General features: G+C 36.0%; 1 protein-coding gene across 1 annotated transcript in view; it reads right to left on the reverse strand.

Annotated features, from left to right (window-relative positions):
- The window catches only part of MORC3 (MORC family CW-type zinc finger 3), a 79,872-nt gene extending 72,046 nt beyond the window's left edge, over positions 1–7,826 (reverse strand). Inside the window, exon 1 of the mRNA XM_051984838.1 lies at positions 7,726–7,826. Coding sequence (XP_051840798.1) covers positions 7,726–7,764 — 39 coding nt within the window. The 5' untranslated portion in view covers positions 7,765–7,826. The remainder of the gene's footprint in view (positions 1–7,725) is intronic.
- Between the last annotated feature and the right edge of the window lie 19,803 nt (positions 7,827–27,629).

The following is a 27,629-nucleotide window of genomic DNA, read 5'->3' on the forward strand; positions in this document are numbered from 1 at the left end:
AATATCTGGAGATTACATAATCTGCAAATTGCCTGTTCAAATGGAGGTAGCAAAGGTTTGCTAAATTCTAGTCAAGTCAATATAGTTGACTTATTATAGGTATGTTTGCCTAAGTTTATTGTGGTTAACTTGTTACAATGTTTGCTCATGCTTGTTTGAGCTGATACGAACACTCTACAGTAATGATTGTACAAAAAAATTTCATTTTTCCCAAACCCAACAGACCTTAATATACTAAAGTTTAGGCTCGATCTACCTTAGTTAATGATTTATGAGAAACCACATAATCCCTCACAATAAGGAAATTTATTTAGAGGTAAGTAACTGATCAAGCCAAAGGGCTATCAGGTTTCTAAAATAACTAAGAAGACTTGGTTTACCTCAGGCTTTCTCAATCAACAAATAGAGATAGCCAATTTGGAGGCTTCTTAATATCTCCAGGCCTGACTAATTAAGTCAGGTTCTTCTCTAAGCAATTGAGTAAAGGTCAAGGGGTTACCTCAGATATTTTCTGCTGAGGGGGAGGGGGAAAAGTAAACTCTGATCTTCTTCCCAGAGCCTAATGTTTAAATAAATGAGTCTTGAATTACCCAAAGTAATTATTCTGAGAAGTTCTCAATTTCCCATTTCACTCATCCTGATTCCACATCTGACACTCTTATGTCACTTAGCTGAATATAACATTAAATCAGTATTCTCCCAATAAATGTTTTCCCACAAATAATTGCCAGGGTATTTGAATAGGCATACATGGGGATTTTATTTCCAATTAAATAGAATGCAGAATCCCAAAATAAATTCCAAGCTTGGACACACTTAATCAGTATCAAACTCTTGAATGTTAAGAATTTTAAAAAGTCATTTTAAAAAAAGTCATCAAAGAGAGCCAATGTTATGAAAAACCTATTTGCATGATATTTTCTACAAATGTCAATTACATAACTTAATCATATAAAAAAAAAAAACAAAAAGGCTAAAATTCTAGCATTATTCAGCTAAACAGAAAAGATATTCACATTTTTAGTGAAGGTAAAATAGAAGTTACAAAAATGAGGGAATTAAAATGCTGCAAGGCTTGTTTTAAATCAACAGATGGCCAGAACATGGTAGTAATTTTCATAAGCTCTTGTTTTAAATGATTATTACTTCACAATATACTATTATCACCATACTGGGGGAAAAAAATAGATTAACCAGTTTTACACATAAGAATGAAATATGGAAATATAAGAAATTATTGTTTGGAAAAATGACAAGTCTATACAAAAATGTACAGAAATGGTTGTTGTTTGTCTTTAGTTTTGGAAGAAGGTCATGACATCAGGGAGTTGATGCCATGACATGCAAGTAAGTTGGATTTAAGTGAGGGTGGGTTATACAAAATCACTAACCTCACTTTCTCCTCTAAAGACATCTGGGTCCAATGACAAGATTAGAAGGACTAGAAATGGCCTTGGATGGAATGGAAGACCTGGGCCTTTTTAAGCTAGTACTTTCTTTACCAGGTCTCAGAATAAAGCAATGCTCATTCAAGTGATTAAGAGCAATTAAGAATTGAGGCAAAGAATGGCCTCTTACCTAGTCAAAAAAAAAAAAAAAATGCAGCATGGAAAGGGAAGACTCAAGGTTTCTGGTCAAATCAGAACAATTCCATTCTCTATATAAACTCTTGCCTCACTCTACTGGATTGCCCTTCTTCCTCGAGGAAGTAGACCTCAGGGTGCATCATTCCTTACCCCAAGTAACTAACAAATTACATAAATTATGAGTCAAACATGGTTTAAATAATGACCAAATTACAGAAATGGTATATACCAATTCAATAGCTATAGCATATGCTCAATAAATCTATACAAGAAAATATAAAAATGGTATACTCCACTGCATGATGAAACATGCTTTTCACTTTCAGAGAACTAAGAGACTAGAGAATGAAGCATATTCTTTTTCCTGCCTTTTTGGAGGAAAGGGGAAATATGACTAATGAAGAAATGAGTTTTGTATGACTATACATATTTGTAATAGGATTTGATTTTTTTGCCTTCCCATTGCATGGGGAAAGAAGTAGAAGAGGAAAGAATCTAGAAGTGAAAAGATTCTCTATGCTTTAAAATTTTTTAAATTTATAATTAGTAAAAGATTATCAAGCTAAGGACCTGGATGACATTGCACCTAAACCATATGAAATGAAGTAAATTAAACTATCAAAATTCTATTGCTTCCCCCCTTCAAAAAAAAAAAAAAAAAAAAAAACTGAATGGGTTCCTAGTGATACCAGAGCAAATACTTAAATCATCATGGATTCAAAGCATTAAAAAAAAAAAAAAAAAACACAACCCAGTATAAGCTTTGGTCTTGAAATAGAAAGACCTCTGCATTCTAATCCTAATTCCTATACTTGTGTGACAGCCAGCAAATCACAGACCCTTCTCCCGTCTAAGTTTTTCTTCCCATAAAAGGAGGATGCTTTTCTCACAAATGGTTTTTGTTTGCTTGTTTCTTTTCGTTGTGTCAGATTCTTCCAACCCTATAAGTTTTCTTGGCAATGATACACAGATGGAGTCTAAGATGCTACCACAGTCCCAATAACCCAGTCACTTTCTCTCTCATACTTAACTAGAACAAAAGGACTTTTAATTTTTTCCATGAAAAGCTACCTCATTAGTACAAAAAGGCTTTTTTACACCTTTTCCCATGCAAAGGAATTTTTCTGAGAATTCAAAAGCATTTGCAAAATCTTCTGAGATCATACAATTTGCCTGTTCTGCTCAATTCTCCAGTTTTTTTCTTTCTTTCCCTTCTCTATATTAACCCGTGCCTCACTCTCTTGGATTGTCCCTTTCCCTCAAGGAAGTGGAACTCAGAATGCATCATTCCTTACCCCAAAAGTAACTAACCAAATAAATTCCCTTACTTGATTTAGAGAAAGTTTGAGCCTGAATTCTTTCAAAGATGAAACTGCAACCCACACCCTTGTACCCCAAAATCTTTGGCATACCCTAACAACTCCCAGAGTGGTTTTGTCATTTCCTTCTCTGGTTCATTTTACAGATGAGGAAACTAAGGCAAATAGGGTTCTAAGTATCTGAGGCCAAATTTGAACTCAGGAAGAAGAGTTTATTTTTCTTAGATCAGCAAAATATCTATAGTATCAACCTCCCCTAGAGGCTTCAATATTTGGTAGTAGGTAAACTAAAATTTCCAGCAAATCAAATTAATTGCAAGGCCTATCAATCAGGCCCAAGAGGCTTTTTCTTGGCCAAAAATGAGGAACTTTATTGTTCGTTTTGGAAGAGGATCATGACATCAGGGAGTTGATGCCATGCTATGCAAGTAAGTTGGATTTAAGTGAGGGTGGGTTGTACAAAGTCACTAACCTCACTTTTTCCTCTAAAGACATCTGGGTCCAGTGACAAGATTAGGAGGACTAGAAATGACCTTGGATGGAATGGAAGACCTGGGCCTTTTTAAGCTAAGTTCTTTAGTTTAAAGAATCTTTAAGCTTCTTAAATCAACTTATATAATTTTGAGTAACATGAGTATTTATTCTTTCTGACTGGCCAAAATTTTACAAATTCTATCAATTATTTTCAGAATATCCTGAAGTACATCCTATGGTTACTACAAAAACTATACCAAAAGACATATGGAATATCTTGGGATCAAGAACTCAGCACCTTAATTTCCCAGAATAACATGATGATTTCTCCCAATCATATAATTTACAGCAAAGCAAAACCTAGCTCACAAAATGGAAGACAATCACAAAATGGGGGGAACCAAACAAAATGAAGTTAGCTTGGATTTTCTCAGTAGGTAGGATGTGGGGCTTGCAGTATAAGAGCAGAGAGGCTTCTTCTTCTGAATCTGAATCGCCAACCTACCCAGTGGCTCTGTAAGAAAAGTAGTTGAATAGTTAGGAAACAACAGTGACCCATGCCAGATTCAAACTGAAGTTGGCAGTAGGAGTAGGGTTGAAGGTACTTCTGGAAGCATAAGAGTGCCAATAAGTTAAGATCTATGGTCTTCTGAAGTAGGTAGAATACATCTACTTTGATATTCAGCTGAGCTGAAAGCAATAATACCCATACATTTACTTCTTTTTTTTTCTGGGGCAGTTTCATTATTCCCTTGTTTGTGGTCTGATATGAAACTGTGTTCAATGATGTGCATTTTTTTGGTTCTTAAATAATAAGTGTAACATAATGACAAAAGCAAATAGTCACAATGAAACCATAAATGTTCAAGAGGGAAAAAAATGACTGCACAAATACTAGAAAGAATACTTTGTTTCTATGTGCCAATCTTAACTTCCACTATGAGAATATTTTGCAGAAGAAAAACAAATTGTGAGATTTAAATTTAAAAGTTCAAATTCATTATCTACATTAGGAGTAGGATGGAGAGTCTAAGATTTGAACAAGATCTTGAAGGATAGCTAAGATCAGAGAGGTCAAAAAAGGTTTTCTACACAGTGAAAATGACATCCACTCAGGTCTCCCCTTCCTCTAATCCATCCTCTTCCCTTTCTCATTCTATCCTCCAGACTGTAGCCAAATACAACATGTCAGTACCCTCCTCAAAAACTGTCAAGAACATGTAAGTAGTTCTTCCTACTTCATAGGATTGATCTGAGGACCAACTGAAATAATATTATAGAAAGCTTTAAATAAAATGTAAAGGATGGTAAGTAATATGTGCTGGGGACGAGAGTAGTGAGAGGAAAGGAAAGAAAAGAGCATCAAAAAAAAAAAAAAAAAAACCCTTAAAAATGCAATCCAGAAAAATGAAATTAATTAGGTCAGAAAAGGAGAAACAAGGCAATTGTTACTTTCATGTCAAATTTAATATACACTTTGAGAAAAAAAAACTTTACATAACAGAATTTCACAATTTCACATTCAAATATCTTTTCTGTTCTTTGTTTATTGTTTTGTAAGAAGAAAACATTAGAACATTTAAAAATAAAATGTCAGTACAAAAATGTGAGGCAGTATTAACAGTGTTCAGCTTTCAGACAGGAAAAACTTGGATTCGAATACCACTTATGATAGGCTTTGGACCAAGTCATTCAGTCTAAGTCTATCTGCAAAATGAGAATAATATTTATATCACCTACTTCACAGAGTTGTAATACATCTCAAGTAACAAAATACTTTGCAGACTATAAAGTGCTATATATAATGGATTTAATGGAAAGTTTTAGGATTACATATTTAAAGCAAGAAACAACATGAGATGTCAAAGAATCCAATTCACTTACTTTTGCAGAAGAGGAAACTGATGATCAAAGAAGTTAAATGTCTTGCCCAAGATTACAAAATAAAATATGGTGTAGATAGTAAGTATCAGAGCAGGGATTCCAACTCTAGTTCTTAAGTTCCGAATGCAGCGTAGTTTTCCATTTTGCCATAATTTCCCTCAAAGAATAACATACATGTACATGATTGTTCCCAAGGAGGGTTTTCTGCACTTTTAAATCTGTAAGTTTCTACTTTAATTGTAGTTGATTAATTCCACTATCAAATAAGGCTTTAAGCTAAATGAGTTGCCAATTGCAATCAAGAAAGGAGGTGACCCTTTCAACCAAGACACACTGATAGGCATTAGTTTGGCCCAAGGACTTTATAAAATGATTCTGTAGATTTGAATACCTTCATCTGAAGCTGAGGAGATGTCTAGATTACTTCTTGTTATTCACAATTACTTCAGATAATATCAAAGCACCTAATAACACAGCCTTTAAGCAGATCTATTTTATATCTTAGAAAATTATGCTTATTATTCAATACATGATGCATAACCCTTAAAAAAAAGTTTAACATAACTTTACAATTATGAAATGTATCTAAGCTTCTATTAATTTGTAAATTCACTTTAAAATCAAATAAAAAAGCCAGGGCTTCTCCCAGAGAACAATGTTAAAGACAGATTTCAAAATAGAGAGGAAAAAAGGTAAGCAGGTCCTACAAATAGGAAGGAGAAACGGTAATTTTTATTTTATATTCATCACTCAAAGCAGTCATGGTGACTGAGTTCAAATACTACAGCATCAATGAAATCTCAGGCAAGTCAACTAACTTAACTTGCTTTAGTGTCCTAAACTGTAAAAAGGGGATGGTAATAATAGTACCTATCCTTTTATTATTAAATAATATAATATTTGTAAAGTGCCTGACACTCTTAGTAGAAGCTTAATAAATGCTTATTCTCTTCTGCACCCATAATAACTGAAATTTATAAATGTTTTAGGTTTACAAAGTGTTTTGAAAACATTCTCATCCAATCCTCACAACAACCCTATGCATTTATTAAACATGGGTCAATTGTGCCCTGGGTTACAAAGCCATGCTAAAAATAAAACAGACCCTAAAATCTTGGATCTCAAGAACTTATGAGGGACCAGGTAACATTCAAGCAACTAGGAACACAAAATATATACTGACAACTATCATGATAATCACAGAGAGAAGGCACTAGCATTATAGAGGTCCAGGAAAAGCTTCTTGCAGAAGGTAGAGTTTTAGCTATTTGAAGAAAGCCAGTAGGTAGAGAGAAGAGTTTCAAGCATTAGAGACAGACATTGAAATTGTCTAGTCAGGAGATGGAGTATTGTGTTCCTGAAATAGCAGAGAGTAGTAACACAAGACCAACTAGGGAAAGTAAGGAAAAGGAGGAAATACGGTGTAAGAACACTGAAAAGGTAGGACAAGGCCAGATTATTAAAAATATTAAAAGCAAACCAAAGGACTCTTATCATGGGAAGACACTAGAAAGTGCACAATTAGGAATTGGTAATTGACTTATTGTGGTGGGATAATGTAAATAATTTACTGGAAAGACATATTGCATAACCTAAAATATTCTTGGAAATAATTTATCTAGAGACATTTCCAAGGATTGCTGCATCCTAAATTCAGCGCCGCATTTTCTAACTTTCTACTCCAAATCACAGCTCAATGTATAACCTGCCACATCTCAGTTTCAAGTAATCTCATACATTCTTCCTCACTCTTCTCAAAACAAATACACAGAAGAAAAAACCTATTTGATCACCGTACTTATTTTGCCAAGGTGGGAAGAAATCTCTTCCAGTGGCTTTCATTGGCAACAAGAAAGGCAGAAAGGAAATTAAAAAACAAAAACTGCAGCAGCAAATATGAATTAGAATAGAAAACCTTAAAACAAATCCAAGGCCGACCCTTCGCCACTTCCACTTCCCTAAACTCATAAGCCACTTATTAAGGGCGATTAATTAATATTTGTTGACCCCCTCTAACAGGGTTTCAGGACAAGTAAAAGAACTAGGTCTGTTTGTCTCGTCATTCTCCTCATCTTCCCCTCCGTTCCCATCCCCCCCCCCACTATAAGTCCAAATCGAGCTGATCCGCCCTCCCTCGCCTGAGGAGCGACGCCCGCTGAGAGGAAATCGAAACTCTTCTGGGTCGCCCCGCCCTCCTCGGGCCGCAGAGGCCGGGTGTCCAGTATCTCCATCCAAACAGTTTAGCCTTCCTATCCCGGAGCGCCCATAAAATAACCCTCGGGAGACGAACGCGAACGTTCCCCTCTCAGGTACAAACGTCACCCCTCAAAACGCCCGCCTCAGACACCCAGGCGAAGGCTTTCACCAGAGGTCCGGACAGGCCCACGGCCAAGGTGGAGTGACGAGTAACCACTAGCCCCCGCCTCTCCCCTCGCTTCCCACACGCTGCCGTGATAGCTCACCGCGCTGAGCCGAATCCCGCTTTGCGTTTGTGCCGCCATCTTAGGTCAGCTACAAAGCCAAGAACAGCCTCTAGGGCAATCCGACTAGCAGTATGTACCAACACTTCCCAACCTACTTCCGGGGGAAGCGATTGGCTGAGACGTGACTCCGCCCACTCACTTCCCAATATCACCCGGTAGCTGTAGGAATGCTATCTCAGGACAGGTTAAACGAAAGGAAAAGACAAGAAGGTGGGAAGGGCAGCGCATGCGGACTGAGTAGGTAGAGTGTTTCCGGCTCTACCTTTTAACCCTTTTTTGCCTTTAGGCAAGGTGGTCCTAGACTTGAAAGACCCTGGACTTTCCATATCGAGAGTACCGAAGTAGCTTTGGCTACTCTGTCATTTTAAACCATGATTTCACAGCCTGATACTATTAACTGACTAGAAAAGGCTTTTTTTTTTTTTTTTTAAAGCGTGAAAATAATTTTTATTTTAAAAATCCTTCTAAAAGATATTAATGTAAATATTTGTCGTATTACTAAAAAATACAAATGTTAAAAATTAAATTAATTGTACTTAACTTAGTAGTGTACAACTGGCATAGTTAAAAATAAGGTGAAAAAGGCTATGGATTAGGATATTCTTATATATTGCAGGCAAATTAAAAGTAATGTGTGCAACTCATAGATTGGGCAAAGCTGAGTAAAATACTATGTCATGATAATTTTTTTAAGTGGTAAGAAGACCTACCAGAACCAGAGCTCAAACCATACTATAACATAGTAATCATCAAAATAATTTGGTACTGATGAAAAAAGTATTGGGTGAAAGACACCTTAACTAGTTTAGGATCCCCAGATCTTGTGGCAGGTATGGCAAAAGAATTCACAAACTCAGTTTGTCTCCAAGTTAAGGGCCAAAGATTTATTACTCTGCTAATAGTGTGCTAAATTCCAAAATGGATTAGCAAAGAACCAGGAGCAAAAAGATAAATTTGTGGGAAAAAAGAAAGATGTGGTACTCATGCCACTGATATGCTAATTTTCTTATGGGCCTCAATATTGCATTTTATGGTTTAGAGGTGAAAATTGAAGAGTAATTGGGTCTTCATCATTTGTCTCAGAAACCCTGTTATCACAGACCAATAGATCATTATCTGGCAGCCAGCATCATCTGTGGAACTACAACATAGCCAAGGCCTATGACCTCAGGACTACTGCCACATTTCCCCCAGAAGCTGTATCCCATCAAATGTATCAGATTAGGTGTACAACATTTACAAGCAAATGAATACAATAAAATGCTGGAAAAGCTTGAAAGATGTCTGGCAGAAATTAAACATAAACCAGCACTTCACACCATATCCCAAGATAAACTCCAAAAACATATATGACAGATATAAACACATTGCAGGAGGATGAAACTGTATATTTTACAGCTCTGGAAAAGCCCTGAAACTGGCAACAACTTTCCTGCTCACCTTTAGGATGATCACACCCTCTGGCAAAATCAATAATTACTGTGTTGCTTTGATCAGCACCTGGGTATGCTGTGAACTGGGACAAGCACCAGATAAGTACCCATCTTCCAGTTATGAAGCCCTGTTATGAATCAAACTTGTCTTCTTTTAGTCTCATTGTCTTAGATGTCCTGCATAGCCATTGGTATAAGTACTGAGGTCTCTTCAAGCTGTCTCAGGTTCCCCATGTAGAAGTGGGACTCCACATTTGTGTCCAATCTGCTTCCTTGCTTGCAAACTATTTTCCTCACTTTGAAATTAAACTGCTTTTTCATTCATGAACCTCCTGTCTCTAACCTGCTATGTTCAGCTCCACAGTTTAGAGGCCAGTTTGGTCTAGTTGAGAGGAGCTTAAAGATAATGGAAAGGTTGGATTTTTCCTTTCTCTCTTGAATACTCTGCTCTTTCCCTCACCCAAGAACCAGTCACAGATCTCCATCAATGGTGAAAGAATCCTATACAAATAGGGATTGGGGCTTGGGGCTTGGGTTACAATAAGGCAATAGTTCTAGAGGGGTCTATGGAAGCTTCTTTGAAAAAGTTTCAGAGACAATTTCTGCATAATTTAATCATTTTATTAATGAGGCTAGCATGTTAATAAAACAAGTAGTGGCCCTCTTGAATAGCCAAAGACCCCTCATGGTGGTGGGCTCACAGTTTATATGTCCTTGGAAGAACAGGTATTCCTAAAGGTGTGAATCAACTCTGAGGAGTTAACAATTAATGACAGAATGAATATTACAAACGGAGATGGGCTATATTACAAGGGTCTTGAGGGAGGTGACATGAGCATTAGAATCTTGGTCAAAGAGACTTATCAGTGTCCATGTTACTTGTCTGACAAAAGGAATAATCAATATTTTCCCAGATCCGTTTGAGTAAATAATGAAAGGAATCTGCCCATTAACCTAAATTTAGAGATTTTTAAAACTCTCTTTGGTTAGATCTTTAGCCTGGATAAGTCTTTAAGATTTCCCACACTGGTTGATTTCTGGATGAAGAAGTAGAAAAGGAGAAAAACACTGGTCCTGATTCAATAATCAGTTACTAATACATGAGAAACAATCATTTCTCTCAGAAGGGGAAATGAAAGTAATGTCAGGACTGGTGAGGATTAGGCTGGAGACAAATAGTAATGAAAAAGCTGAGAGTGATAGTAAAGAGGATTTTGTTTTATATGATGACAAATCTGGATCACAGGGATTAGAGATGGTAGAGATAGGCTCAGACCCATCTGATTAGCTAAGAATAACAGAAAAAGGAAAATGATAATGGCTGGAGAGGTTGTAGGAAAATAGGTATACTAATGTACTGTTTGTGGAGCTATGAACTAGTTCAACCCTCCTTGAGAAAAATTTGGAACTATATCCAAAGGGCTATAAAACTACATTCTCTTTGACTATTAGGTTTTATTCCAAAGAAGATTTTAAAAAAGGGGGGGGGGGACCCATATGTACAAAAATATTTTTAGCAGCTCTTTTTGTGGTGGTAAAAAAATAAAAATTGATTTCAGATGAAGAAATTAAAACCCTTTCTAGTGATATGGAAAAATGCTTTAAATGACTATTGAGCAGAGAAATGAAAATTAAGACAAATCTTAAATACTACTATATACTTGTCAGATTGGCTAAGATGACAGAAAAAGATAATGATGAATGTAGGAAGAGATGTGGAAAAACTGGACACTAACACATTTCTGGTAGAGTAGTGAACTGGTCCAATCAATCTGGAGAAGAATATGGACTATGTCCAAACTGTGTTATCACACTATCCAACTGTGCATACCCTGTGATCCAGCGTTGTCTTACTGGGTCTGTATCCCAAAGAGATCATAAAAAAGGGAAAAGGACCCACATGTGCAAAAATGTTTGTAGTAGCCCTTTTTTTTAAAAAAATATTGTCAAAGGAACTGGAAACTTAGTGGATGCTCATTAGGTGGAGAATGGCTGAATAAGTTATGGTATATGAAAGTTATGGAATATTATTCTATAAGAAACAATCAGCAGGATGAGAGACTTAGTGGAACTCACTTAAGTGAAGTGAGTAGAAGAAAGAGAACATTGTACATAGCAACAAGAAGTTTATATGATAATCAATTCTGACAGACATGGCTCTTTTTAATAGCAAGGTGATTCAGGCCAGTTATAATGCTCCTGTGATGAAGAGAACCATCTGCACCCAGAGAGAGGACTGGGGGGGACTGAGTATAGATCCTAACATAGCATTTTCACCTTTTTGTTATTGTTGTTGCTTGCTTGCATTTTGTTTTCTTTCTCATTTTTTTTTCTTTTTGATCTGATTTTTTTTCTTATGCAGCATGAGAATTGTGGAAATAGTATGAAAAAATTGCACATGTTTAACATATATTAGATTTAACATATATTGGATTATTTGCTATCTAGGGGAGGGATGGGGAAAGGAAGGAAGAAAAAAAATTTTGTAACACAAGGTTTTGCAAAGTTGAATGCTGAAAACTATCTATGCATGTGTTTTGAAAATAAGCTTTATTAAAAAAAAAAAGAGCTGAAAATTGAGGGAATACTGTCAATTAGAGAAAGACTGAATAAATGATAGCATATAAATGGGATAGAATGCTATTGTGATGTAAGAAATAAAAAAGGGGATGATTTCAGAAAAATCTAGGGAGACTTACTTGAAGCAAGTAGAACCAGAAGAACATTATGCACAGTAAGAGCAATATTGTGAAGATAATCAATTATAAAAGACTTAGTAATTCTAAGAATACAATAATAACCAATGCAATATCTACTACAGTTCCAAAGGACTCATGATGAAAAATGCTATTTATCTCCAGGTAGAGAACTGAATAGATTCAGAATGTAGATCAAGTCATATTTTTTTCCCTTTATCTTTCTTTCTTGGGCAGGGATGGGAGGGGGTTGTTGAAGGGGGAAAAAGGAGTATGACTAATGTAGAAATATGTTTTATATGATTTAATATATATAGTGAATGTCATTTCTTGCCATCTCAATGGATGAGGAGGAAGGGACTTTGGAAATGAACTGAACTGAACTGAAAATAAAAATGAAATTTAAAAAATAAAAGAGTTGGAGGAGGTAGGAATTTGCTAATCATAGGTTGGGGAAAACACCATTTGACTGGAACTTCAATTCTCCTATGATAATGAAAAGCTATATCAGTTCATTTTCTATCAAACTCTAAATATAAAAGGATAGAGCTACTAAGAAGGTGGAATTGAGCAACTGAAACAGAAAAATCCAACATTGAACATAACTCAAGGGTACAACTGAAGTCACACTTGATTCCAATTCCTATGCTTTTACCCTAGGTGGTGGCATACTTGCATATAATTTCTTGTTAGATATGGTGACTGAGATTATGTTCCTCAGAGGGCTGGCAATGAACCTGAGATTTGAGCACTACATAGTTACATTTTGCTTCTTCAAGATTTTTATGTCAACATATATGTTCAGCTTCTGAGATAATTCTGGGAGTGAACTTAGAGAAGATATCCTTCAACTCTTTTATGATGAGGTTGAAAAAAAATCATGTACATAATATAACTTTAGGTATCTGTACATTAAGTAATTATGCCCTTTGTTATTTGTAACTGCTAAATTGTGCTAGATGGATTTCATTTGTTCATTTAGCAAAGTTGAGTATATTCTATTTGCAGGATACTTTGTCAGACACTATGGGAATAGAGAAACAAATGACATCCCTCTGTCCTCTAAAAGTTCATCAATACTATTGGGAAAAGATAAGCAGCAACCTGTCACATGCCCTACCAAAACAGATAATAAAAGGCTAATTAAAGGCAATATTACCAAGACAGTCAATTCTTTAATACTTTTTTCAGAGCAAATTAAAAAGAATGAAACAAATGATGAAGAGAAGAATGCCATGATGTGTAAACTATCTGTGAGATTTGCCCATGGCCTGAATGTGGAAAATGCAAAGCTTAGTGATATACAGTTAAATCTGGAATGAAAGAAGCAAATAGACTGGTCAAGAGATGTGCTTGACCATTCTCCAATTGATAGATTGTGATGACTGCACTAGTACCCTGGATACTTTAGAATCAGCCAGAGTCAGGATCAGCAAAAGTCCTTCATCGTTATTCTTTTTGGACATGAACAGAATGGCCATAAGAAGTGAGAGGACTGGCAACACGGATCCACCAGGAGTGACTCTGGCTTTCTCACTCCACCCCCTAAATCTGCCTCAGTCTCTACACAACAACAGATCAAAACTTGCACAGAGTAGTGGGCAGGGCCATTCTTTCTCCAAGCATATCAAGCATATACTAATAAAGTATTGTCCAATTAGTAATAGCTTTAAGTGCTTGGATCTCAGTGCATCAACTCACTTTCAGCCTATTAAATCTCCTGCTTTCTTTTGTTTTAGAACACAGGTGATCAAGCCATCCCTGACCTCTCAGGGAGGTGAGAGCCCCCAAGGGGAGGTGATCACGCCCCCTGGCTTCTCAGGAAAGGAGATGAAAACACTGAAAGGAGGTGATCACTCACCCCCTGACTTCTCAGGAAGGGAGGTGAAACCACTAAAAAGGCAATGATCATGCCCTCCCTGACATCTCAGGAAGGGAGATGAAAAGCACTAAAGGGGAAATGGGGATTGCTAGCAGGTTTCGGACCTGAGGGTCTTCTTAGAAACAGGTATGCACAAACCCATCATCATGGGAGGTATTACACAAGCACATAGCAATAACGCACAGGCTATTCCCTCAGTCAGTTTAGGCTCAATGTGGTGTAACAAACATGAATTGTACATGCAAGTAGTGATATATAACAAAGAATATGAATTAACATGGTATTGTAAAAGATTTCCAGAAGTCTTAGAAGGAGGGTATGTAAACAGTAGTCACACATATGCCTTCTTCAGCAGCCAAGAGATAGTCCAAAAACAATCTATTGTCCATTGCTTCACGTGTCAAGGAATCCAATGATCCCCACAAGTTTTTGAAGTCCTCCATCAGTCTTATCATTTCTCAGAAAATCAATGATTCCTGGAGGTTTTGAAGTCCTACAAGAGTCTTATCATTTCTCAGAGAATCCAATGATTCCTGAGGGTTTTGAAGTCCTACAACAGTCTTATCGTGTCTCAGAGAATCCAATGATTCCTGAGGGTTTTGAAGTCCTACAACAGTCTTATCATGTCTCAGAGAATCCAATCATTCCTGAGGGTTTTGAAGTCATACAACAGTCTTATCGTGTTTCAGAGAATCCAATGATTCCTGAGGATTTTCAAGTCCAACAATTTTCTATGTCCATGAATTAAACACCATAATTGCCATGTTCTTTCAGTGGTGGGCACAGTTAGCAACAGAACCACCCGATGTTTCCTGGGTCTTCTCCTTTATTTCAAGGGTCTGCTCCATCTCTTTCTGATGGACAAGATGAATGTGGCTTGTTGGCACCCATCTGATTCCTTCTCCACCTGTAGAGATACAAGCAAACCCTCTCCCCCAAGCAGTTAACCTATCTGGTCCCTTCCATTCACCACTTTCTGGGTCTCTCCACATTACCTGGCAATTATCTAAAGATAGTGGAGCTGCTCGCACTGGACACTGCCCTTCCGGTGGGTTATAAAACCTGTCTGCTGGAGCCAGTGCATCTTTGTCAAAAATTAAGAAGTTAATGATATAAAGGGCTAGATTTAGAAGTTCTCTAGGGTTACCTGTAGCTCCCCCCTTCTTTTGTTTTTGGAGGAGCATCGTAATATCTCTGTTTCTTCTCTCTATTATTGCCTGTCCTTAAGGATTAAAGGGTATGCCAATGGTGTATAAAATCTTATACTGTGCACAAAAGTGTGCAAAATGTTTAGAAGTATATGCAGGTCAATTATCTGTTTTTATGGCTTGTGAAACCTTTAATTGCAAATGCTTGGATAAAGAATTCAGTGACCACTCTGGCTGTCTATTTTGCTGCTGATATTGCAAAAGTGAATCCTGAAAAGGTGTCTATCACAACGTGGATAAAAGACAGATGACCAAAAGATTTATAATGGGTCACATCTATTTGCCGAATTTCATTGGGACTCAAACCACTAGAGTTCTTCCCTGGAGGTAGTGTAGGAGCATGGAAAGGAATGCAAACTGTATAGACTTTTACTATGTTCCTAGCTTCCTCTCTTGTTATTCCAAATTGTAAACGTAAAGCTCGAGCAGCCTGATGATATTTAAATTGAGGTTCTTGGGCTTCTTGAAATAAAGAAGTATTGGTCAACATAGTTAGAAGTCTATCTGCCTTTGAATTACCATCGAAAATAGGACCTGGAAGTCCACTATGTGAGTGGACATGCAAAATTTAAATCTTATCTGGATGCTTTCTCACTTGCTCTATAAGAGCTGATATATGTATTAAAGGCTACAAATTTTATTTGGGCTGTAGCAATTCTTTATACCACGCTTATTGAATAGGCTAAATCAGATATTATATTTTTATCTCCTGGATAATAAGTAAGAGCTAGAATGGCTCTTTTCATGGCATACAATTCATTCTGCTGAGTGGACGGAAAAGGAGTTCTGACTGCTTTCTTTATAGTTAAGTCACGAGAGTATACAGCGCAAATATTGTTTGGATGCATCTGTAAAGATAGTTGGTCCTTTAAGAGGAACTTTAGAAATCTTTTCTTCAAGAATCCATCATGAATTATGTAATATTCTGATTATCTTTAATGGAGACCCATGTGTAAAATTTGGAGCCATGGCTAATAAAATTTGCCAGTCTGGGATGGTTTCACAGCATACATTAATTTGTGCATTAGTATAAAAGGTGTATATCTTGTCAGGTCTTATCCCAGATAATTCTACTGCTCACTTAATGGCTTTAATAAAATTCTAGCCACAAGTACTGGGTAAGGAGTAAGGATTTGTTCTGATTGTGCCGGGAGGTTCACCCACTCTATCACACTGTCTCCTTGATGAAGGACTGCTGTGGATGCCTCTTGTGTAGCAAAAACTGATATTTCCAAGGGTTTTTGAGTGACTCTTTCAACTACATTGGATAAAGCCAGTTCAACTTCTCTCAAAGCTTCTTGAGCTTCTTTTGTAAGCTGACATGGTGAGTTTAAAGCACTGTCTCCCCTTAAAATGTCATATAATGGTTGTAATTGATAGGTAGTCAAACCTAACTCTGTATGCATCCATTGGATATCTCCTATCAATTTCTGAAAATCATTTAAGGTGTTTAGCTTCTCTGTTCTAAAGGAAAGTTTTTGTACTGTAAGCATCTTAGGATATACTTCATATCCTAAATATTGAAAAGGAGCATGTCTTTGAATTTTTTCTGGAGCTATGTGCAATTTGTAGTTCCTTACTGTTTCCATAGCCTTTTGTAGACATGCTTCTAACATTTGTTTCTCAGGTGCACATCCCAATATATCATCCATGTAATGTAATAACATAACTTTTGGAAATGCTTTTCTTAATGAGTAAGAGCAGCAACAACTTACATTTGACACACAGTAGGGCTGTTTTTCATTCCCTGTGGCAAAATTGTCCATATCCTTTAAAGAGCTTATCTAAGTTAATGTTGGGCACTGAAAAGGCAAATCTTTCCATATCCTCCTTATTTAGAGGGATAGAATAGAAACATTCCTCAATGTCTATAAGCCAAGAGGCCATTCTCTAGGCAATTGAGTAGGAGATGAAAGTCCAGGCTGAAGATTTCCCTAGTTTCCATCTGTTCATTTACCTTTCTTAAATCGGTCAACATCTTCCATTTTCCAGATTTCTTTTTTACAACAAATACTAGAGAATTCCAAAGACTTAGAGAAGGTTGTAAGTGTCCTTGATCAACTTGCTCCTATTATATTTAATAAGGCCTGAATTTTATCGCTACCTACATCAGTGTATGGATGGACACTGTTTTGTAAGTGCTCTCAGGAGGTGAAATGGTCAAGCCTACTGTGCCTGGAGGCAAGGTATCCATAGGCTGGAGAGGAACAGATTTCACTTCTCCAGGGGGTATCTCAGTTGTCCCAGCTGCATACAACTCTATTCTCCCCAATTGTAATCCCTTTCTCCAATCAGATTGCTTCCTGGCTGATTGGTCATGTCTGGGTACTGGACTTCTATGCACACTCTGGGTGCACCATTGGTTGCCATCATGCCCCAGGTGTTTTTTGCCTGCTGCCCTGGAGCTGGGCCCCTCATCCTGTTTCCCTTGTCAGAAGGGACCCTGTCTTCCCATGTTGGGATCTCGGGAAGTCCATGTTCTTCTAATTTTCTTGTAATAAGATAATAACAAATGTTGAAGGGGATGTGGGAAAACTGGGACACTGATACATTGTTGGTGGAATTGTGAACAGATGCAACTACTTTGGAGAGCAATTTGGAACTATGCTCAAAAAGTTATCAAACTGTGCATACCCTTTGATCCAGTTGTGTTTCTACTGGGCCTATATCTCAAAGAGATCGTAAAGGAGGGAAGGGACCCACATGTGTAAAAATGTTTGTGACAGCCCCTTTTGTAGGGGCAAGAATGGCTGAGGTAGATGAATGTTATGGAATATTATTGTTCTATAAGAAATGATCAAGAGGCCTAGAGAGACTTATATGAACTGGTGCTAAGTGAAATGAGCAGAACAAGAAAATCATTGTACATGGCAACAGCAATATTATATGATGATCAATTCTGATGGATGTGACTTTTTCCAAGAATGAGATAATTGAGGCCAGTTGCAATGATCTTGTGATGAAGAGAGCCATCTACACCCAGAGAGAGGACTGTGGGAACTGAATGTGGGTGACAACATAACATTTTTACTCTTTTTATTATTGTTCACTTGTATTTTATTTTTTATTTTCTTTCATTTTTTATTTGATTTTTCTTATGCAGTAAGATAATTATATAAATGTGTTTACATATATTGGATTTAACATATATTTTAACATGTATAACATATATTGGATTGCTTGCCATCTAGGAGAGGGAGTGGGGGGAAGGAGGGAAAAATTTGGAACACAAAGCTATGCAAGGGTCAATGTTGAAAAATTATCCATGCATATTTTTGAAAATAAAAAGCTTTCCAAAAAAAGGGAGATGTACTTTAATCTGACTGCGCAAGAGAATGATGAAGACAGTTGATGAAAATAACTTGAAATAATAACTCCCTTATTTTCAGATGAAGAAATTAAAACTATTTATAGACATATGAAAATATGCTCCAAATCATTATTAATCAGAGAAATGCAAATTAAGACAACTCTGAGATACCACTACACACCTGTCAGATTGGCTAGAATGACAGGGAAAGATAATGTGGAATGTTGGAGGGGATGTGGGAAAACAGGGACACTGATACATTGTGGGTGGAATTGTGAATACATCCATTCTGGAGAGCAATTTGGAACTATGCTCAAAAAGTTATCAAGCTGTGCATACCCTTTGATCCAGCAGTGTTTCTACTGGGCTTATAACCCAAAGAGATACTAAAGAAGGGAAAGGGACCTGTATGTGCCAAAATGTTTGTGGCAGCCCTGTTTGTAGTGGCTAGAAGCTGGAAAATGAATGGATGCCCATCAATTGGAGAATGGTTGAGTAAATTGTGGTATATGAACGTTATGGAATATTATTGTTCTGTAAGAAATGACCAGCAGGATGAATACAGAGAGGACTGGCAAGACTTACATGAACTGATGCTAAGTGAAATGAGCCGAACCAGGAGATCATTATATACCTCAACAATGATACTGTTTGAGGATGTATTCTGATGGAAGTGGATCTCTTCGTTAAAGAGAGCTAATTCAGTTTCAACTGATCAAGAATGGACAGAAGCAACTACACTCAAAGAAAGAACACTGGGAAAAGAATATAAACTGCTTGCATTTTTGTTTTTCTTCCCGGGTTATTTATACCTTCTGAATCCAATTCTTCCTGTGCAACAAGAGAACTGTTCAGTTCTGCACACATATATTGTATCTAGGATATACTGTAACCTATTTAACATGTAAAGGATTGCTTGCCATCTGGGAGAGGGGGTGGAGGGAGGGAGGGGAAAAATCGGAGCAGTAGTGAGTGCAAGGGATAATGTTGTAAAAAATTACCCCAGCATGGGTTCTGTCAATAAAAAGTTATTTTTTTAAAAAAGAAATAACTCCTTTTGGATGTCTTTCCCTAAAAACATCAAGTGTGGGAAAAGAAACAGAAGAGTCTAATCCTAGGTTGGAGATCCAGCAAATAAAGCTCATTATTGGAAGATATCCCCTGAATCTGAAAATTTAGGAATTGAGTTTCTGTTAGCTCTGTTGATCCACTAGCTATTATTTAGCAAGTGTTAGAGGTAGGTTTAAAGTCAGCACCATGACAGTTCAAGTTTAGGAAGAAAAGGGACTTTCTCAAATCATTGAACAGTTAATAGAATGAAGTATACAAAGCCAAGTTATGCAACAACAACAACAAAAAAATACCAGATCATTTAGCTTCTATAGACACAACACACTAGATCAGCAGTAAAGGGTAAAGTGGTTTGAGTGATTTTCAGACATTAGTTAGATGAAAGGGGCTCCAAACTCCATATGTGTAGGTCTTTTTATAACTTTAGGTGACTTTCAGAAATCTGGAGTCAGGTCCCAATGTTATGCCACAGTTCCCTTTAAATGTCCTGACCCAGTTTCTCCAATTGTCCTATTTAGTTACTCTGCCTCAGGTTATAACCTTTCCCTCTTAATGTTTGATGAGATAAAGGTCTATCTCAGTTGCTGTCAAATGTTTGACAGAATAAAAGTCTATCCATTTTAGATCAAAAATGGACAGAAGCAGCTACACCCAGAGAAAGAACACTGGGAAATGAATATAAACTGCTTGAAATCTGGAATTATGCCCAAAAAGTTATCAAACTGTGCATACCCTTTGATCCAGCAGTGTTTCTATTGGGCTTATACCCCAAAGAGATACTAAAAAAAGGAAAGGGACCTGTATGTGCCGAAATGTTTGTAGCAGCCCTGTTTGTAGTGGCTAGAAACTGGAAAATGAATGGATGCCCTTCAATTGGAGAATGGCTGGGTAAATTGTGGTATATGAATGTTATGGAATATTATTGTTCTTTAAGAAATGACCAACAGGATGAATACAGAGAGATTTGGAGAGACCTACATGGACTGATGCTAAGTGAGATGAGCAGAACCAGGAGATCATTATACACTTCGACAACGATATTGTATGAGGATGTATTCTGATGGAAGTGGATTTCTATGACAAAGAGACCTAACTGAGTTTCAATGGATAAATGATGGACAGAAACAGCTACACCCAAAGAAGGAACACTGGGAAACGAATGTGAACTATTTGCATTTTTGATTTTCTTCCCGAGTTATTTTTACCTTCTGAATCCAATTTTCCCTGTGCAACAGGAGAACTGTTTGGTTCTGCAAATATGTGTTATATCTAGGATATACTGCAACATATTTAACATATATAGGCCTGCTTGCCATCTTGGGGGGGGGTGGAGGGAGGGAGGGGAAAAAACGAAACATAAGCGAGTGCAAGGGATAATGTTGTAAAAAATTACCCTGGCATGGATTCTGTCAATACAATGTTATTATTAAATAAAATAAAAATTTTAAAAAATATATAAACTGCTTGAATTTTAGTTTTTCTTCCCGGGTTATTTATACCTTCTGAATTCAATTCTCCCTGTGCAACAAGAAAACTGTTCAGTTCTGCACACATATATTGTATCTAGGATATACTGTAACCCATTCAACATGTAAAGGACTGCTTGCTATCTGGGGGAAGGGGTGAAGGGAAGGAGGGGAAAAATCGGAACAGAAGTGAATGCAAGGGATAATGCTGTAAAAAATTACCCTGGCATGCGTTCTATCAATAAAAAGTTATTTAAAAAAAAAGTCTATCCATTTTAGACATCATTAGAATATCAGTAACCTCTCCAGTACCTCCCTCCATTATGTCATCCTAGGTGCCTTCCCCCATTAGGTTATCCTATCCAGGTATCTCCCCTGTTATGTCATTGTTCTTGTTATCCTATAAAAAATCTTGCTGTCTAATACTCAGGGCTGCATTCTTTGAGACGATAGTCTCATTCAGCTTTGGGACCAAACATGTATCATTTGGTCCCAGAAAATCTCTCCATTTAATAAACTATTAAATTGTTCTCTAATCTCTATCTTGCAAGTTTCTCCAGCATTATACAAAGGATAGCTCTGTGACCTTTTAGGGAAAACAAATCTTTATTGTGAGGAAATGGGGGATCCTGGTGCTGTCACAGTAAAAATAACTTTGGTAAAATAGCAATGCACAGAATTTTTACTCAAGGGTTCTATTCTTAGAGACAAAGTCATACCTTTTGGATCTCATTTTAGATCAAATGAGATATTTGTAAAGCAATTAGGACAATGCCTGACATATAGTAGGTGCTATATAAATGCTTATTCCTTCCCTTCACTTTCTTTCTCTTCCCTTCTCTCTTCTTGGTAGGTAAGTGTGAAGACATAAATCATGTTTCTCTCTACTTCCTCCTAAAATGATCATATATAGCTGTTTGCACATTTATCTCAGATCAGAATGTAAATCAAATGAGATAAATTATGTAAAGTGCTTTGCAAACCTTAAAGTGTCATATAAATGCTAATTTTGATGATGATGATGGTGATGCTACCGCAAGCTTAATGTCAGGGATTATTTTTCTTTTTGTCTTTATATCTACTGTGTGTACCAAAATGACTTACATACAGTAGACAAATACTAAATGCTCATTAGTTTGGATTGATTTGCCAAAAGCTGGCACAATTTTTTTTTAAATCAAATGACTTGGTGATGTCAGGTGAAATAGGTAGTACTTGGGGATGGGGGGGGGGGGTGAAGAGGAAGAGATTGCATGAAAGAAAGCCTCCAGAATCCAGTCAGGGGTTTAGATGTTTCTGACTGGATGTCTCAAAGACATCTAAAATTCAACATATTTAAAATTGATATCATTATATTTGCCTTTATATTTCCCCCCTCTTCAAAAAATTCCCTAGTTCTGCTCAATCTACCATTATTTTTCCTGAGAGTCTTATAATATTAATATTGGCATGAACCTTGACTCCTCAATCTCCTTTAATCCATATAGCCAATCAATTGTCTTGCCTCTGGTTACTTCTCTTACTCACACAACTCTCTCCCTAGTTCACAATCTCATCATCTCTCATTGAAATCATTGGAACAGTCTTCAAACTGACTCCTCCATTTAAGATACTCCCAGCTTAAATCTATTCTGCAACAGTGTTGCCAAAGTAATTTTCCTTGAACACAGATCTGACCCAATAGATCAAACTTCTGTGGCTTCCTGTTGCCTCTTGGATCAATTATAAACTTTGCTTAGCTTTTAAAGTCCTATTCCAGCTCACCTTGCAGTTCATTGGACACCCCCTTCCTTATTCTGCTTTGCAAACGAGTCTTCAATCTCTTCTTCATTCAAAACATTCACCTTCTGTCATTGCCTTTGCATTGGCTGTCCCACATGCCTGGAATAGACTCCCTCCTTTTTTCTATCTCATAAGATTCTTCTCTTTCTTTAAGGCAAATCTCAAGTATTATCTTCAGTATGAATCCTAAATTGATGTACATGCTACTATGTATTTACATATACATATATATGTACATATGTATACACACATATACAGTGTATGTATATATACATATATCCATAATATGTACACATGTGCACTATAAATATGTCTTGAAATTTAAGTATCCATCCCAATTATCTCCAGTCTGATTTGTTTTCTGGTGCTTGTTAATCAGTCTTGAGGAAGATTTGATTGAAGGTAGTGTCTCCCATTCTGCATATTTATTATTTATTTATTTATATTTATATTTATATTTACTAGTACTTAGCAGATCATACTCTTGCCAATATGTAGACACCCACCCACCCCCTTATCTATAATCTTATTTCCTTGTTATTTTTCTTTGGTCATTCAGTTGTGTCTGATTTCCTATGGACCAAAGCACTCCACTATCTCTCAAAGTCTGTCCAAGTTTCTGTCTATTCTTTCCATGATACATCTCTTCATCTTATCTTCTCTTGTCTCCTTTTTCTTTTTCTTTCAATTTTTCTCAGTATCAAGGTCTTTTCCAAATGCGTCCTTCTTCTCATTATGTGGCTAAAGTATTTAAGCTTCAGTTTCAGTATATATCCTTCTAATGAGCAGTCTGAATCAATTTCTTTAAGCATTAACAGATTTGATCTCCTTGCTGGAAAGGAAATCTCAAAAATCTTTTTTCCAATAGCACAATTAAGAAGCATTGATTCGATTTTCCTTATAGTCTAGCTCGCACAACCACACATTGCTATTGGAAGAACCATAGTTTTGACTATACCTATATTGGCAAGGTGATGTCTCTTCTTTTTAGTATGCTATCCAGATTTATCATAACTTTCATTCCAAGGAGCAAATACTTTTTAATTTTATGACTGCACTCACTATCTGCAGTGATCTTTGAACCCAAGAACATAAAACCTGACACTATTTCCAATTTTTTCTACCTCTTTTTGCCAGAAAGTGATGGGACCAGTTATCAAGATTTTGCTTTTTTTTTTTTTATGTTGAACTTCAAGCCAACATTTATATTCCACTCTTTTACCCTTATCAAGAGATTCTTAATTCTTCATTTTCTGTCACCAGAGTGGTATCATCTGCATATCTGAGATTATTAACATTTTTCCTGTCAATCTGGGTTTTGATTCATCCAGCCTGCCATTTCACATGATGTACTCATATATGTTAAATAAGTAAAAATATACAAATTGTCATATTCTTTTTTCATTCTTAAGCTAATGAATCTATTCTATGGTAATTCTAACTGTTGCTTCTTGACTTCTATAGAGGTTCCTCAAGAGACAAGATGATTTGGTACTCTCATCTCTTTAAGGATTTGTCACATTTTCTGGTAGATCCACACAAAGTCTTTATTGTAGTCACTGAAACAGAAATAGATGTTTTTTCTATAGCTCCTTGCTTTCTCCACAATCCAACTGAATGTTGGCAATTTGTTCTCTAGTTCCTCTGTCTCTTTAGAAACTAATCTGATAATTCTTGGCTCACATATTGCTGAAGCCTAGCTTGCAAAATTTTAAGCATGAACTTGTTGGAGTATTAAATAAGCATGATTCTTAGGTTATTTGAATATTTCTTGGTATTCTTGATATTCCCCTTCTTTAGGATTTCACTGTTGAGTTCTTCAAATTTATTATGTACAACACTTTTACAGAATCGTCTTTAGGATTTCAAATAGCTCAGCTGGAATTCTATCATCTCCTTGTTAGCATTGTTTCTTAAGGCTTTCTTGATTTTTATTCCCCAGAATGTCTAGCTCTAGATCAGCAACCTCACCATTGTGATTACCATTGATATTAAGGTCTTTCTTTTATAGTTCTTCTAAATATTCTTGCTATCTTGTAAAGGGCCGGAACTCTGGAGAAATATATTTGAAACAAAGGTGTACATAAATCCATCAGCATGGGAGTTATTACACAAGCACATAGTAATATAACACAGGCTAGTAGTTATGTAACAAACAACATGAATCAACATGAGGAATTATACAGCTACAGGTAACCCTAGAGAACTTTTAAATCTAGCTCTTTATACTATTAACTTCTTCATTTTTGACAAATATGCACTGGCTCCAGCAGACAGGTTTTATAACCCACCAGAAGGACAGTGTCCAGTATGAGCAACTCTACTATCTTTAGATAATCGTGGAGAAATCCAGAAAGTGGTGAATGGAAGGGACCAGATAGGTTAACTGCTTGGGGGGAGAGGGTTTGCTTGTATCTTTACAGATAGAGAAGGAATCAGATGGGTGCCAACAAGTTGTATTCACCTTGTCCATAAAAAAAAAAAAAAAAAAAAAGACAGAAAAAGAGAAGGTCCTCAAAACAAAGGAAAAAACGTCAGATGGTTCCATCTCTGACCACGTGTGCCACTGAAAAAGCATGATAATGAACAACAAAAATTGTTGATGAGAATATTGCAGGACTTCAAAATCTGTAGGAATCATTGGATTCCCTGACACATGAAGTAATGGACAATAGATTGCTTTTGGACTATCTCTAGGACATATATAATTCCTCATGTTGATTCATGTTGTTTGTTATATCACCACTACATTTTTATACTTGGCATTGTCCATTCTCCCTCTAAAGAATAGCAGAACACCTTTTATAAGATAGACTCTAATGCAAAAATGAATTTACTTAAAAGTTGTCAGATTAACTTTCAATTATAATAAAAGAGGTTAGGATAGAATATATAAATATATAAATTAAGAACAGCACTTGAATGAGTTGTTTAAAATGAAACACCTTTAACTTCTAGCCATGTTTAAATGAATAACCCCTAATAAAAGTGGATCTCTTTAAGTCACTTACAAAAGAGATCACAAGCCATTCTTCTTTTAACAAAACTAAGTGTGCTGCTATTCTTTTCATACATCATCAATACAGAATTGAGACAGTTATGATATTCACTAATAATTAACAGAATTATATTCTGGTTTCACAAGTCTGCATGATTACTATCAAAAGAAATTAAAAGATCTAAACTTACACAGGAATATATAAAAAATAACAGGTATCAATTTAATTATTTAGCAAAGGACTAAAAATTCTAAGTGAAATAATTCAAATCTTGCATCTATTTCTTACTATAGTGACTCAGGTGTAGTTCAGCATTAACTAAGAGATCTATTTAGGTGAATGTACTGAGCATCTAATCTGATTTTAGATATTTGTCATAAAAGAGGAATCAGGGACCTTATTCCCTGACTTCATGTCAGTTCTAAGCAAAATTTACATAGATTGCCAATTGTGTTGAGCCAGGCTTAAAATCAATCAGGTAGATATTTTCCATTCAAGAGAAAGTATTATACTAAAGCATTTAAGTTTTAGTAAGCTTTAATATAGGAGTTAGGAGACTCCTATTTCAGTTTATGCCAAATGCCATTCTATCAACCTTTTCCATGAGAATTCCACATATAGTTCATAGATGTAAATCTTATAGGATTGCTGGTATCATCAATTTATTGGCTCAATAACATTCCTTGATAATTATACCTTGGCTCTTTTATAATGAGAGATAAATATAATTATATATCAGACTTATAATAACATTAATTAAAATCCTATAAAGTTTTAAACATCAAGTTCTAGTAATCAGAGCTTTAGGTAGATTCAATTTTCAAGAATCTGATATCCTAGTTAACAGGTACTGACTATAATCTCACATTTGCTAACAATAAGGGATTCATCACAGAAAAAAATAAATCAGAACTTATCTTGGTACAACTAGTACTCACAGTAAATAGATGCTTTTTCATTCCTATGTTCAATATTACAGAAATGATTTGGTTTTAAGATGCTTAATAAACAACAAAAGGTTGAGATGTATAACTCTAATAATCCCAAATTGTATATAAATAAAAGCTTATGTAAAAAGTTATCTTATATTAAAATATATTCAATTATTAACCATATTCAAATGAATATAAACATAGACTAATGCTCTCAGAATCCCTTTAAATAATGGAAACATCTTTAAGATTATTCTTAAGTAGTTTATATATATTTCAGAGTATGCTATACATAGAGATTTTAAATCAAGATTAAATAACAAATATAATTTGGTAATAATAAGAGATTCATCACAGAAAAATTTAGAACTTATCTTGGTATAACTAGTACTCAAGATAAATACATGCTTTTTCATTCCTATGTTCAACATTACAGAAATGATTTTGCTTTAAGATAATAAACAACAGAAAACTTAAGGTGGGAAGGGTAATATTATGTATTTGAAACTTGAAACAATAAATCCCTTATCAAATAAAACCATTACCAACTGAGATGGCCTCAATTCAGTTGAATGCATTTCCTAATTACTTTAAACAGAACATCATTTCATCACCATTGGCAGTACATATTGATCATATCTAACATTCCATATAGAGTTATTAAATATAGAGCAATGACATCTAATTAGAGAAATAATAAAACAATTAATTTTATGATTTCAATGATTTAGTATTGTATGTTACACAAGGACTATTTATTCCAGGCATTTCATATTATAGAACCACTATTTCCAACTAAACCCCTGAAAAGATTTAAAAGTGGTAGTATTGATGAGGTTTAGATTTGGGGTATCCAAATGAAATTAGGATATCTGGTGGTCAGGGAATTAAAGTCTAGTGGCAGGTTTGGGGTACAGGGTACCCTTCAGGATTCAGCACAAGGGTAGGGAGTTCTGGGGAGTGCTCTTCTAGCGGCGCAAGCAGTTCTCTGTAAAGGAATTTACAGACCCAAAAACCTAGATTGATAAAAGAGGTTTATTATGGAGATTGAAAATAAGGTTAATGTCTGTTAAAAGTCTAGTTAAAGAAATAGGTGAGGGTAAA

The sequence above is a fragment of the Antechinus flavipes genome, chromosome 3, assembly GCF_016432865.1.
Source record: "Antechinus flavipes isolate AdamAnt ecotype Samford, QLD, Australia chromosome 3, AdamAnt_v2, whole genome shotgun sequence".
Classification (NCBI taxonomy): domain Eukaryota; kingdom Metazoa; phylum Chordata; class Mammalia; order Dasyuromorphia; family Dasyuridae; genus Antechinus; species Antechinus flavipes.